This window comes from Epinephelus lanceolatus, chromosome 18 (assembly GCF_041903045.1).
Source record: "Epinephelus lanceolatus isolate andai-2023 chromosome 18, ASM4190304v1, whole genome shotgun sequence".
Taxonomy (NCBI): domain Eukaryota; kingdom Metazoa; phylum Chordata; class Actinopteri; order Perciformes; family Serranidae; genus Epinephelus; species Epinephelus lanceolatus.
The window spans coordinates 22,289,974-22,304,745 of record NC_135751.1 but is presented as its reverse complement, the minus strand read 5'-3'; the positions used below and the strand labels follow the sequence as shown (position 1 = coordinate 22,304,745).

The window sequence follows — 14,772 nt, the reverse complement described above, 5'->3', positions numbered from 1 at the left end:
GAGGAGCGCATTGCAATGGCTGCCATGTAGTACCCTCCCTGCACAATTAGCCAATCAGCAGCGCGCTCTGCCAGCCAGGAGGACGCATAAAAGAAGAACATTGCAGCAGAGGCACAGAAGGAGACTGCGAGAGGAGCAGGGAATTACACATAAAAACAGCAGAACCAGAACACCCTCCCCTGGACACACCCTGCTGAGGATCACTGCTTCTCTTTTTTTTTCTGAACCATCGCCCACGCCACTTGGAGAGAACGCTCTCCCTCATCATCACCCAGTAGAAAACCCCTTTCTCCTCATTTTCATCCTATAGAGGACACCTACAATCTCGGAGGGCTGAGACTCCCTGGCGAAGATTGTATTTTTTTCCTTTTTTTCTTTTTTTTTTCTTTTCATTTGGACTCCTGACAGAACACGAGGGCCATATAATAGAAAGGCCGAAGAGCATATAGAGACTCAGCCTCCAGCTTCAAGACCAGTGGAAAGAAGGACCTAGATTTCTTTCATTGTACGTCAAGAATGGTTACTGTACGTATGACTCTATTTCTCTTCAGATGTTGTAGCAGCATGCTTACATTGTATCTCAGTCCCTTTACGTTTCATTTGCTATGCATTACAGTGCATGTACACATTGGATGTAGCCATACACAGATTTATTTCTTACTAGTGTATCTGTAGTGGAGACATATGTCATTTTTAAACGGAGCTCCCTTGCTTTGCCCACATGCCAAAACACAGACAGGCTTTTGGATTAGTGTCCTGTGTTTTTGTCCTATATGGTTTGCCGTAATATTATGATAAGATTAACGATCGATAGAGGCAATTAGCAGTCCGATACTGAGTGATGCGCCATGCCGGCTGCGCTCCAGCCTGCAGTCATCCCGAGCGATGGATAAAGTCTTTCTCCTGCCATTTTAGATAACACAGCCTTTACGTTTGTGTATCACAGCCTCAATGTCGACGCTTTTGAGTGTATTTCCTAAGCGATGCAGGCGTCAAGGTTGAGGAATTCCGCAGGATTACAGAGATGGAGATGGAGAGAGGCGATGGAGATGGAGATGGGAGATGGAGAGAGGTTTCAACGGGGAGGGGGGTTGGTCTTGCTTTCTTTGCCTGGCGCAGCACAAGGATGCTGGAGACGGCTTTCTGAGACAAAACATGATGCCTCGGAGGCTGAGGGCCCATCCAGCAAGGCAAAGGAAAAAAGGGTCGAGTCACTCCGGGAGGAGGGAGGGAGGAGAAGGGGGGGGGAGAGGGAGGGGAGATTACGCATCCATTGGTTTGCATTGAATCAGACAAAGTCCAAAATTCCTCAGGGTTCTCGTTGCGATGCAACCGAGTAAATGGGCTGGAAACCTCAGAGGCCAAAGACAGTGAGGACGCGCGCGGACATCTCCATTTTAAGCGCATTTCCTTCCAAGTATCACAGCGCGTACGTACAAGATGGCCATGCTTACGTTGCGCGTGGCGGATGAAAAAAGGAGATGTGAGCGGTGATAAATTAGCTTTGCACTGAGCCGACGGCCGGATTGGGCGTGTCTCTGCTGGACTTAAGCACCCAAACGAGGGCCTTGAAGCCTCAAAAGGCCTGCTCCGATTTACCTCTTGACATCCTCTGTGGTTGGCAGCGGATGGTTTATTTATGCAGAGCAATTAAGGCACATTTGCATTGAATTATAGAGGCCAGGAAATAAATAAAAGAGCAAGAATCAGCTCGGTACAAGCAGGTGTTAAATACCCAGCGACATTTTAATAAAATCCGTAAAGTATTTGTTTAGTTTGGGGGAAATTATTAAAATATTATTAGAATTGGAATTATATCCACACGTGGCAAAATGTCAATGACTAATAGCATGAGCACTAGATAAATATTTCAACACATAAAAGGCACTGGATGCTAGAGATGGACTTTAACATCTCATGTCACTGAATTTAAAAATATTGCTTCGACAATATGAAGCAAAATGGATGCTGGGCAGCACCATCATGTGTGAGGCTCGGACAGACACATCCCCAATCCCACTTTTATTTTCTCTTTGTTGTACATTACCTATTGTCCCTCCTTTCAGGCCTATAGACACACAGAATCACACCGACAGAGGCTGTAGCTCCCCTCCACATGGTCCGCAGTACTCCATGCCTGTTCCGCAGTGCCAAGCAAATAAAAGCGTTGAGTCAGATAACCTATCCAAGGCACTTACACAATTCAAGGACAAGGGCAGCCGAGGCCATCACTGTAAACCACCCTAAAGTGTTGTCTGATGCGAGGTTGAAAACACAGAATTACATATCAGTATTTTTATCTGAGGTCTGAAGTCTGTGTCCAAAATGAAACCATTAAAAGGCTCAATTTTTATTGCAGCTAAGACATGGCCTGTGTAAGTTGCATGAAACGTTAAATGTGATTGTGTTATGTAAGCGGTGATTTGCCTCCTGTTGCCAACGACTTCATGTAATTATCAGCAACAAATATAAAGCCTGAAGGGAGGAAAGAGGTGCATGTGCTATCTCTGAGACTGCCAAATGAATCTCATGGGCTCATGATTTTAGATAACAAATTGTAGAAATTCAATATTATAAAGAGGGTATATGAAGGTTTATAATTATGGTAAAATATTTTTATGTTTTTGTAATAGTAGGCGAGTTAAATCCAGCTATTTTAAATGCAACTATCACCACTATTATTCTGTGCGTAAATATCTCGGATTGGGGATTTTTTTATTTGACCTATCATGGCGTTTTTGACTTGTGGCTGGCAACTGTAACAGTCATTGTTCCCGGAGAGTCCTGCAGCCCCTGGCCACGACACAAAGCGCCACTGTTTACATTAATATTCATAGTGCTGCCATAGCCTCTGCGAGGGAGAAGAGGAGGAACGGGTGGCTCTTTTGTTTGGTCGCTTCAATACGTTTATTCAGCAAAAAGGCGCTCCGGTTCATGAATGCCTGCAGAGCTCACAAGTCTTGCCTTTTTTTTTTAAATAAAGGAGGGGGGTAAATAAGAGAAACGTTGAAATCGAGGGATTTTTGTTATGCATCTGCCATATGCAAATAGCCGCATGTGTTATTTCTGTCTTAATTACTCGATTTTAAGCGTTTTTCAAGTTAAGAAAATGTAAAATAAAATGAGTCAGTGGTGTTTGCCGGATTCAGGGGCCTCTGTGGCCTCAAACGAGACCGTCTGAAAGCCACTCCCTTTTTCAGCACGCTGGATAGCGCCCCGCATGCTACAAGGACTTGCAGGACACATTTGTCTCCCTGAGCCTTTTGACGTTGTCTGCTCCCATCTTATCAAAGAGAAAAGCCCACCATACTCAGAGAAGCTGAAATCTTTAAAGAAATCTTTTATTTTTAGTCTGCTGAGCAGAGAATAGGATAGAGCCTCGGTGAGCACGGCTGACATGGGCTGTGACTCCTGTCGTCCTGTTGTTTTACAGCTGCCACCATGATCCTTTAAGCTGCAGAGAGTGTGGCTAATGCCCTTTGTTTGGGATAATCCCGTAATCTGTGTTATTTAGAGGGCTCATTTACACTTCAGCCTCGCATTCAGTCTTGATTCATGCCTTCCAGAAAGAAATCTTTATATAATATATGATAATGTGGACTGGAGACAAGGTTATATGTTAAAGAAATCTGTATCATCATTGCTAGTTGAAAATATCCAGGTGGTTTTAGTTTTGTCTACACAAAGAGAGCTAAAGTACATATAATACACACATACAGCAAGTGAAATTAAATCTACATGAATCCTAAAATGTCCAAAAATTAATGTTTTTGCTGAAACTGCTGATGTTGACTGGGTCATTTTCTCTCTTGTAACATGTAACCTGGCAAACCACACGCTCTGACTTAAACCTGGAGATGATTATTGTTCTGTACATCATAGCCTCCAGTGCTGCGCTGCATTTGGAGCAGAAGTGAATTGGGTGAGAGCAGTTTACAGGCATCAGAAGACAGGCACCGCATTTACATTCAGTCATGTAATGCTTCTGTGTTTTGTAATTTAATAGTGTACAGTGTAGGTGGTGGGTACGTGTGCTTGGCAGTGGAGGCAGGGCTCTTGTTTGCGTGCACGTCTGGGTTCATGTGTTTGGCAGAGGAGGCAGGGCTCTTGTTTGCGTGCAAGTCTGGGACCATGTGTGGGCGATGCTGATGCAGTACATTAAATATTAAGGGAGATCTCACAGAACCCCAAAATAGAAAAAAGCAGTGTGGGACACATATTGCTACCCTGACAACTGGAATCTTTGAGGAAATCTAAAAGAGGGTTTCTGAAAAAGATATGCTTTTGTCCTTATTAGATAGTTAACAAGAAATATGTTTAGAAAGAAGATTTGCAACAAAGGACCTCGGCCATATTTGCACCCAGGACGTCATGGTTACAAGGCACTCCTTGGGTGATTTTTATTGTCTCCAGTATAGCTGGAGTAGAGCTATACTGGGCGTATTAGGATTATTCATGCTATTGTAGGCTACAGCATCCCGATGATTTATTGTCTCGTTGCCATAGTAATTGGGTTTCTGCAAACCAAACTCTAGACTATTTGATTTTTGTTGTTGGTATACACAATGAAATATGACAGCCCTAAAGACGAAACAGTCTCCTCTGATTTATTTGTTTCCAATAACGTCAAAGCATGCTGCTTCTCTCTGTTCCTGTATGAAAATCTTAATCTTAGTTGCTGCTTGTGTCAGCCAATCTCGGTGTGCCCAGCCCATGCTCGGTGGGTCTGTGAATTATATAACTTCACACTGTTCACTGGGGATGTGTGTTCTGCCATGGTGAGGGTTATTTCAGTTGGCGAGTCAAATTTGCCCTAATATGTTTTTTTCCCCTTCAAAATGCTTTTTGTCATATTTGGGACACATTCAGCTGCTTATGTTTCTGTTAGTCAGATGCATCACATCACACAACCGTGCACTAGGTTAATATTACAATAAACACAACACAACAGCTTGATTCCACCTTTTTGTCAACATGTGTTAATCGTATAGTCGTAATGGCACGTAAGAGATAGTCAGCAGGCATTTGAGCCGTGCATCAAAATCCTGTGACAGATTGCTATCTGCATTGCTCTGCCTTTGTGCGTAGATGTGTGTCTGAAGTATTTTATTTTTAGGCTGTCTTAACTCTGTCACTGTGCTCTTTCTCCCCTTGTCATTATCAATCTGTCTTACTGATATTCCCTGCGTTTGCAAAGCCGTACAATATTAATACTCTGAGGCAAAAAAAAAAACAAGAAAACGTCTGACCTGCATAGCTGCTCCTAACAAGCACAGACACAAACACACACCGAAAGTAAGAAAGCCATTCAGCCGTTAGAAACAATGCAGTCTTTGAGGGACTGTTACCTGGGCAACGTGAGTCGAGGTGAGGCACAAAGCAAGACAGCAGGTTACAGAGACGAGGAGAAAAGGCAGGTTAGACAGGCCCAGTCACAGACGCTGGGGAAGGAGAGAGAACACATGAAATGGTACATAGGTCTGGAGACACAAATGAAGACATTAATGCTTCTAGTAATGTGATGGTAACACAGAAACACACTTACACAAACACATAATGCAGGTAGATGGTGAGCTGTGAATGAAAGATAGGGTAAATATTGCTGTTATAATGTTTACGTTTCAGTGACACCTACAATATTTCTCCATCAAGTCAGGAAATCCCCTGAACGTACTTTTGAAATAATTCTGAACATTCCTTAATTAAGTCCCTTTGTTGCTTTGCACTACATTGAAAGACCCCAGGAGCTTTAGAGGAGACTCATTTAGCCTTATTGACATACATAACACCCACCAGTTAGGGATGTGCAACAGCTCAAACCCACAATCTGACATAACAATTTCACACGTGTATTAAAACTATTCATCCAAGCACCTTAAGAGTTCTGTTTGCGAAAAGGCACTGAGATGCATCAAAACTGTTATAGTCCACTGCAAATGCATGCACATGGTGATGCTATAGGGGCTAATTTTAGTTGCATGAGTCAACAAGGATAACCTAACTCTAGGCATGCATACCTATTTACTTTGACGTGCAATGAATCTTATATTTAATTTAATGATGTTTGAAGGAGAAAACAACGGATGCAAATGAAAAAAATGCCCGCCCTTGCACAATCATATAGGATGTTAAATTACGATAGCTAAGCCTGCACATTTTTAGTAGCTGAACAAATTAGTGCACAAGCATCACACGAAGAAATGTCATCACAACCAATTTCATTTGAGATTCTTCATCCTTTGTTTACACACACAAAAAAAAAAAACGAGTTTGCAGTGTTTTTCCATGAGGATTCAAACTGGAAATAATGACCCAGGGACAGAGAGCTAGGTGTGTGAGGGAAGGGAAAAAGAAAGGGAAAGTGGAGCAGGAAGTTTTGTTTCTGGCCACACCGATGTTCCTTGAGGAGCCCCTGTGGATCAAATTAAGCAACACTGTGCACTCCAGAGCAACACAAACACTACACTGTGTACTAACCCACACCATTATTCCACTTACAAAAATAAAAGTCATAGGACCACAAAGAAACCTTAACAAAGTCCGATGAACAAACGTGTAATCCTGACTTTTATTTCTACCAAACCGTGATATTCCTCATTTCTTGTAGCACAAAATCCATTTACCGTCGCCACTCTGGCTTTTGTCCATCATCTCGACCACTGCCACCCCAAACTCCCCCAGCCTCACACACCACCATCACTATTATCCGTCCCTGTGTAATGATGTAATGGTGTTTGACCCTGGAAGAGAGTAGGGGGGAGGGGAGCAGTAAGGAAAAAGGGACTGTGACATCTGCAGAACCAGAGGCAGGGAGCGAGAGAGGGGGAAAGATGGGGTGAAAGTGGGGGAGGGGAGATGATAAATCAGGCCTTGTATCCATCTCCATTTTAGCGATGCTGATTCCTGACCTTTCCCTCTGACAGCGACAGAGTGGACAGCCTGCGTGTGTGCATACTTTATGTATTATGTGCTAAATATTAGCACATTAGCATTTACACGGCAATATCATTGCAGTGTCCAACTGTGCGTCTTGTGCGAAATATAAAATCTAACTCCACCCTCTTCCTCAGCAGATAATCAGCACCATGGAAACCCAGGTGTCCAACGGTCCAAGCGGAACCAGTCTGCCTAACGGCCCAGTCATTAGCACCAATGGCTCCACAGACGACAGCAAAACCAACCTGATCGTCAACTATCTGCCTCAGAACATGACCCAGGAAGAGTTCAAAAGTTTGTTCGGTAGCATCGGAGAGATCGAGTCCTGCAAGCTAGTCAGAGACAAGATAACAGGTGCAACACTTTGTCCACGCTGAAAACAAAACATCACTACAACTGGTTTTGAGAATCACTGACACCACTGTGGCTCTTTGTCTCCAGGTCAGAGTTTGGGATATGGCTTTGTAAACTATGTGGATCCAAATGATGCAGATAAGGCCATCAACACACTCAATGGTCTCAAACTGCAGACTAAAACAATCAAGGTGAGCTCACCTCTATTCTGTACAAAATTCACTCTCAATTTTTGGATTCTTGATGGTGTGCTAGACAAAAAGAAAGGAAGTGGAGATTCTGTCAGGGAGGGGGTGTGTGTGTTGAGAGAGGTGGCGACAGACGTGACAGAGGGAGGGGAGGAAAATGGGGAGGAGGAGGCAGAAGGGAGCGCTGGCCAGAACAAAGGAAGTGAGAGAAAGGGTGAAAAGAGCAGGAGTGAGTGGAGGTCAGAAAGCAAGGGGCGGACAGCATGCAGAGGTTATTGTGATGGAAATGTAATTAGGAAGCCTGACTGTGGTGCACAAGGGTCAGTCTTGGTTACCCCATCTGCCTCCAATCTAGGCTAATTAGGGGGCTTCTTTGTCCCAAAATCAGATGAAGGAAAGAAGGGGGCATATTATTAAACACTATTTCCTTCCATCCCCCCCCGACCTGATCAAAGTAGATCAAAGATCGAGACAAACTGCAGGATTGAGAAATCGAATCTCTGAGAGAGCAGAGCAGGTGATCTACCAACAGCTGTCCATGAATAGGGACGTTAATTTGGACTAATGGCAGATCAAACAACAAGCTACCAGCAGGAAAAGTCAAGTAGTGGATTTGGTTCCTTTCTGGAATATTTGTGTATAATACCATCAAATATTTTCCACAATACTGCACAAGAGAAATTACTTCTTACTCTGGAACAACCATGCAGAAAAAGTGTTAATTGTCATGGCTATTATTCTGCTTATTTTACTACATTCAATTATTATCAGTGTATCTATACATAGATTGCTCTGTCTAATTAATTCATTCTCAGATGTGAAAGAAAAAAACTCTTTCAGCCAAGAGCATAGTTTTATCCTTCTGATTCTGCAGAAGGCTTCAATGAAGAGGGGTGAGGCTGTGAGGGAGGGGGCAGCGGTAGAAGGGTAGGGGGTAGCTCGGAGAGCAGAATGCCAATGACAGGATTAGAGGCCATATGGGCTTCAGGCACCATCTGTACTGTGGGAGCGACAGGGAGAGGGTTAATTATAGGGCAGCCTCTGCTCCCCGAACACAGCAACTCCCCCCTGACTCATCCAGAACACCCTAATCACTGCACCACACAACCCTCCTGCTCATACAGTCTGTCTGTGTACACAATAGACACTGGTGCTTAGTGCTGATGGATGAAATCAGAACACCTGTATTCATCTGAAAGATAATATACAAGTCATTTGGATTCGCATCAGAGTTTTCTTTGCGCCTGTGCGATAAGTGAAATTTTAATCTCGCAAATATTTCTAGAAATTTGTGAAATTCACAAACAGTTATTCTATAACACCAATCCATATGCATAGAAACAATATGTGTGTGTTTGTGTGTGAGAGCAGTGTGTTTAAAAGTTGTCAAGGATCCTGCAAGTCTTGTGATGCACTTATATTGTTTGCTGTTTGCCAGTGGAGCTGTTCTCCTCCAGAGGATAGAGACAAAGGAAGGAGGCAGGACAGGGAGGGCAGCTCAGCCTATCTCAGACAACACTCACTCTGTCTCTCCATCACACACACACACACACACACACACACACAGCACTGCCAACAATGTACTGAACTGGATTATCTATTGCACATGAGATTGCATGCTCTCATCAACACAAAAACAAGAATGTGTGTATAGCTTGTTTTTTAAACAATCAATCAGATATTCTTCTGCAGCACTAGATGTAAAACTGTTCTGAAAAGTAGACCAACAGAAAACCATAAGGGATATAAACACAGACGCACCAAAAATGGCCGTGCACTAATTAAGTCACCAGTGGATTCAGGGAAATACATCAGCTAAGGCTGATGTTTTTCAGCGCAAAACAAAGCTGACGCCTGGGCTTGATGACTGGTATCAGTTTGGGTAATGGTTACAGTCATCATAGTGTCTCTGTGACGGTCTCATTGCGGCTGAGTGTGAGCTTAAAGGCAATGATTAAGTCCACAGATAGCAAAGAGACAGTTGGGTCTGTGGAGAGGGCGAATGAGAAGAAATCAGCAGGAGTTGAAATGAAGATTCTTTGCAGGCAACTTACATCAGAACTTTCTCACATGTCCCTTAAAGCTGGAGTTGGTAACTTTAATGAAAGTGACATTTTGTCATCACTGCTGAAACAGTCAGTGTGTCCTGATAGCGGCATATGTGACAGATAATTTGTAAAAAGAACATGTTCCCCTGCCTCCTCATAAGGCTCCTAATGGCATTTGCAAGAATCCACCATATGTGAAAGAAAGCAGTTTGCTAGAATCTACTGCGGCTCGTGGAAAACAATTCGAGGAGTCAAAGCCGAGGAGTTTCTAATGAAACTGTCAATCACTGCTCATGACAGGCTCATCACTGCAGTCAAACTGTAAAACTAGGCAGCGCTGATCAAATATAAATCAAGACTCTGTTACTGTGTTGCCTATTTCTCGCCTCAAATGTCTTCAGAAACATTTAAGTGTACTGTTTAGCTGTAAAATGAGAAAGCTTGTTACCTGGCAACCATGTTAAAAAACAAGTCAAACCGAAACTCAGCACCACCCATCGGCTGGAAGACACTCTCTTATTTTACAACTGAAGGACACACTATAATATGTTCCTGAAAAAATCTGACATGAGAAAGAGGCAATTCAGCAACAGAATCTCGATTCATATTTGATAAGTGCTGCCTAGTTTGACAGTTTGACCACAGTTGATGAGCAGTGATTAGCGTGATTGACAGCTGCGTTAGAGACTAATTGGCTCTGATAGGTTGTTTTACATGAGGAGATTCTTGCAAATGCCATTAGACGGAAAAGAAGTGGGAGGAGGAACCTGACTTTTTCAGATTATCTGCCTCGTGTAATACTGTGTGGAGAGTTATTTCTATAAAAGTCGCCTACTGTAGCTTTAAGTTGACGTGTTTGTGTTTCTCTAATTGAAGCCCTCTGAGACAATCTTGTGATTTTTGGTGATGTAAATATGATGCACTTATTGATTTATTTGATTTGGACGTTGTAGGTATCATACGCTCGGCCAAGCTCGGCCTCTATTCGTGATGCCAACCTTTACGTGAGTGGACTCCCCAAAACCATGAGCCAGAAGGACATGGAGCAGCTGTTCTCCCAATACGGTCGCATTATCACATCCCGTATACTAGTGGACCAAGTCACAGGTATAGCCTTATTTCACTTCTCATGCTGTCACTCAAGCGCCATTCCATGTCCAAACGAAAGAATGGTAGGCCACAGCAGTCGTTGATGCCAAGGTAGTAAAATTGGTTTGTATTCTTAATCGGAGCAGGCATATCACGAGGAGTGGGCTTCATCCGGTTTGACAAGCGAAATGAAGCAGAGGAGGCCATCAAAGGTCTGAACGGACAGAAGCCTTTGGGTGCCGCCGAGCCCATCACTGTCAAGTTCGCCAACAACCCCAGCCAGAAGACAGGCCAGGCCTTACTGACTCAGCTGTACCAGACCGCTGCCCGCCGCTACACGGGGCCCCTGCACCACCAGACTCAGCGTTTCAGGTACTGAACCTTTGGCAACCTCACACCATCTAAGAGTAAAAAAGAGAAATCAATTAGATGAAGTGGCACACCAACAAAAAAAGCAAATGTGGTCTAAAGAAAATTGTGAAATTGAAAACATTCAAAATAAAAACACTGTTAGTAAAATGTTCCTTTAAGCAACAGTATTGCTTTACAGTACAGAAGGAATTGGCAATATTGCGTTGTCCCTCCTTCTCACTCTTTTTCTCTGACTTTCTTTTAAACTGCAGCATGATCCCTTCACTTGGAAAGGGACCAGATCCAAATAACAGCTCAAAACCAATGTAAGACACCAGACTTTTCCAAATACAATAAAATAAAACTAAAGCTAAATAAATCTTGCTTTAAGAATAATACTGAACCTTTCAATTCTGCCTATACTATATAGGCATTACAGGCATAATAAAGATTGAAACTACTATATGTTGGCCACATCTAGATGGGTAAATATGAATAATTGTTCAAAAGATTTGAAAGTCAAAGGCCTCCAGTATTAACTATTTTCATAGAACCATAAAAACAGTTGTCGATACGCTCTCAATGTTGAATGCTTACTTATTCAGTATGGATAATTATTTTTAACCAGTAGATGTGAAATGGCCGGGGATACTTAATTTGGTAATACTGCATTCAAACTATTAAAGGAGAAGCTATTGTGGAGCTTAATCAACTGATGTCACAATGAACAATAAATACCAGCTGAGACACATACTCACAGCACTATTTTACACACCATCAGTTTGTGGTTGGATGGTTTGGGACTGCGTTGCAGTGAAGGATGCCCTCTGGAGGCCAGCTGGTGAAGGAGCAACATGTTAACTGAAAAGCCCCCCTTCCTTGTAGATCTCATAACTAACTTCTGCATCCCCTTCATTCTCCCTCTTGCGTTGCAGACTCGACAATTTACTAAACGCCAGCTACGGAGTCAAGAGGTAAATGCCAAAGGTGTATTTTCAAAAGCATCCATGCCAAAATTAAACCTCAAACAAAGTGCCTGGAATACCACCTGCTGACTTCATCTCGAAATCAGATATAATGGCCGTAATTCTTAACACCCACTGCCCATTTAAACCATGTGACAGAAGCAGCCCAGACAACAAAACACTATCTGTAATTGCAATGATGCAAGCTTCCAACAGCAGGGTATTCTGGCATGGCTTTGTTTAACCTTTTCGTTCTTTTATTTTTACTTAATAGAGATAATTTATATGTATTTATTTATGAACTAACATTGTCAGTTTCAGTTGCTTTAATGTCCCCTTTTTTTCACCAGCATGGACATACCAGATTCCGTTTGCGTCTCCTCTGTTTGCTCCAGTTTGTGTATGATTTGATTCCAATTTGCTTTTCATCCCTTTCTAGGTTTCTGTGTTTTGTTCAATACTGTGATTTCTGTTGAACATTGTGATTCATGTGTTTAATTCTTCCAGAGGCTTTGGTCAGCAGAGAAAAATGAGAAAATATGCAAATTGTGTGGGTGTCTGTGTCTCAGGGCACACAGTGTCATTTTGTATGAAAGCAGGTAGTTTGGAGCCACTGTGGTGCCCACACATATTTATCTACTTACTGTACAGCAGAGGGGATGGAGATGGTGTCCCCCGACTACAATCTTTATCACTTCTCACAGATACATGCCCATAAGAGACAGTATAGAGAACTGAATCCTGTGTGGAACTTCAGAATGACACCCATGGTAGCTCTCCCACTCTCTTCCCCAGATTCTCCCCCATCACCATCGACAGCATGACCAGCCTGGCCGGGGTCAACCTCACTGGTCCAACTGGAGCCGGCTGGTGCATCTTTGTGTACAACCTGTCCCCAGAGGCGGACGAGAGCGTCCTGTGGCAGCTCTTCGGGCCTTTCGGTGCCGTCACCAATGTCAAGGTCATCCGTGACTTCACCACCAACAAATGTAAGGGCTTTGGCTTTGTCACTATGACCAACTACGACGAAGCCGCCATGGCTATCGCTAGCCTTAACGGCTACCGCCTGGGTGACCGCGTGCTGCAGGTTTCCTTCAAGACCAGCAAGCAGCACAAGGCCTGAGAGAGAGAGGCTGCTGGCGCCAGCTCCTTCGACCTGCAGGGAGAGCAACCTGAGCTCCCTGCGCCATCACTCTACATGGGCCTGGACTGAGTCTCTCTCTGACGCATTCTCACACAAATCCATAATATATTATCACAGACACAGACATGCAGATACATGCATACACGCACAGACATGACCAAACATATCCATACGCAAAGCATACACAAGTCAGAGTTTCAAACAAACACACTAGTGGAGTTTTTCTTTTCTCTTTACACAACATGCTAGTCCTTCCCTATATTTGCCTGGATTGAATTAGAAGGGGTACGTAGCTGGTTTGTTGGGTAGGGGCAAGAGCTATCTATTTAGGAGACAGTCTAACGAATGTGACAGAGAATGTGTACTGAGTGCTTTGATTGAATTCAGGCAAATAACGACAACTGATGAACAAAACGATCAAAAATTTAAATGAACGAATATGTGCAATTTACCCAAACTCTTACCCCACCATCTCTCCTATTATCTTGCTGGAGAGGATGTAGTCACTTTTTTACACTTGGGCATTTTGAATCAGCGATTTTTTTAGATCAAAGAAAATGAAATTAAAAAACAGTGTTCTCTTATATACGTCTATTAAAATATAACTATATATTCAATATTTAAGGTGGTTATAATAGCCGAGTATGTAAGCATTTTCTAGAAACTTTGACTACTGTTTCCTGACCTGCATTAGGTGGTGCCTAGCGTAAAGGCAGTTTTCTCTACCCTATGTGAGCGTGTTAGCTCAGACCCAATAAGATTTAGGCTAACCAATGAATACTGGTCACAGAAAAGAGTAGTCCGAAAGACATCAGAATCACTCTTTCCCTCACAGTCTCACACCGAACGACATTAATAGTACACTTCTGTATCACAGAAACACAGTTCAAGAACTAGAAGATATATTTAGTCCACAAAAAAATTAAAAAAAAGAGTTCCTGTATTTCTTCTAATCTATCCTCGGGATGGATTCAACACAAGCAGACTGTCTGTGAACTCAGAGCAGAGTGGCAGTGCTCCTATGGTGACGGCGCTCATTAGTAATTCTCTGGTGGGCAAGAGAGTGGCGAGTACGAGGGGAAAACCGTTTCACCGTAACAAAGCCACGTCAGAGGAAAATACCGGTGTTTTTTCACTTTTTGCATCACTTTTTCATCGCACCCGTATTTAACATTTGCCACATTTACTCTGCATGGCTTTGTCAGCCATGATTTGGTGTGATATCCCTTTAACTGGAAGGCCATGTGGCGTGAAGAGGTCAAGAGCAAAAAACGAGACGTGAAAATTACATTGTTCTTGCTGACATGCTTTGATCATGAATGTTACTCTACTCGAGACAAGTCTTCAGATGAATTCAGACAAACAGGTGAAGGGACTTGGATAGTTTGAACATGATTACGACCCGCGCAGCAAAAAGAAAACGTCAAACACACCCCATGGACTGAACAACGGTCTAGGCTGCAGAGAAATGACACAGATGAGCAAAAACTCAAGAGCACCGGTATTATTCTTCAGTCTAGTGCACAGATAAAAGCTCCCCGGATAAATGAGGTCAAATCTTTACCATTCAGTGGAACACATCTACAGTAACAACACGCATAGAGTAGATCAAGAGGACTGCGGTTCCAAACGACCGAACATCTAAAACTGACTTAGAGTCACGTGTGTGAGCGATTATATCTGGCAATGTTAAAAAA

The 14,772-nt window shown here is 43.0% G+C and overlaps 1 protein-coding gene across 24 annotated transcripts; it reads left to right on the top strand.

Moving 5' to 3' along the window:
- elavl3 (ELAV like neuron-specific RNA binding protein 3) lies at positions 1 to 14,496 on the top strand. Of its 24 annotated transcripts, none has more exons than XM_078161169.1 (8): positions 1 to 525; positions 7,074 to 7,290; positions 7,378 to 7,481; positions 10,480 to 10,633; positions 10,762 to 10,987; positions 11,239 to 11,292; positions 11,902 to 11,940; positions 12,727 to 14,496. In XM_078161169.1, the coding sequence occupies exons 1-8, from the start codon at positions 517 to 519 to the stop codon at positions 13,052 to 13,054; spliced, it is 1,131 nt and encodes a 376-aa protein (XP_078017295.1). In that variant the 5' UTR covers positions 1 to 516; the 3' UTR covers positions 13,055 to 14,496. The 24 variants fall into 24 exon arrangements, with proteins under 24 accessions (XP_078017295.1, XP_078017292.1, XP_078017293.1 ...); XM_078161166.1 differs by having other exon boundaries at positions 12,706 to 14,496; XM_078161167.1 differs by having other exon boundaries at positions 10,759 to 10,987.
- Positions 14,497 to 14,772: the final 276 nt, after the last annotated feature.

What these genes read in the sequence shown, in the direction of transcription:
- elavl3 (XM_033644562.2), top strand. An exon ending in ACTAGTGGACCAAGTCACAG is followed by an intron (nt 10,634 to 10,758) that starts GTATAGCCTTAT and finishes TCTTAATCGGAG; the next exon opens with CAGGCATATCACGAGGAGTG. An exon ending in AATAACAGCTCAAAACCAAT is followed by an intron (nt 11,293 to 11,901) that starts GTAAGACACCAG and finishes CTTGCGTTGCAG; the next exon opens with ACTCGACAATTTACTAAACG.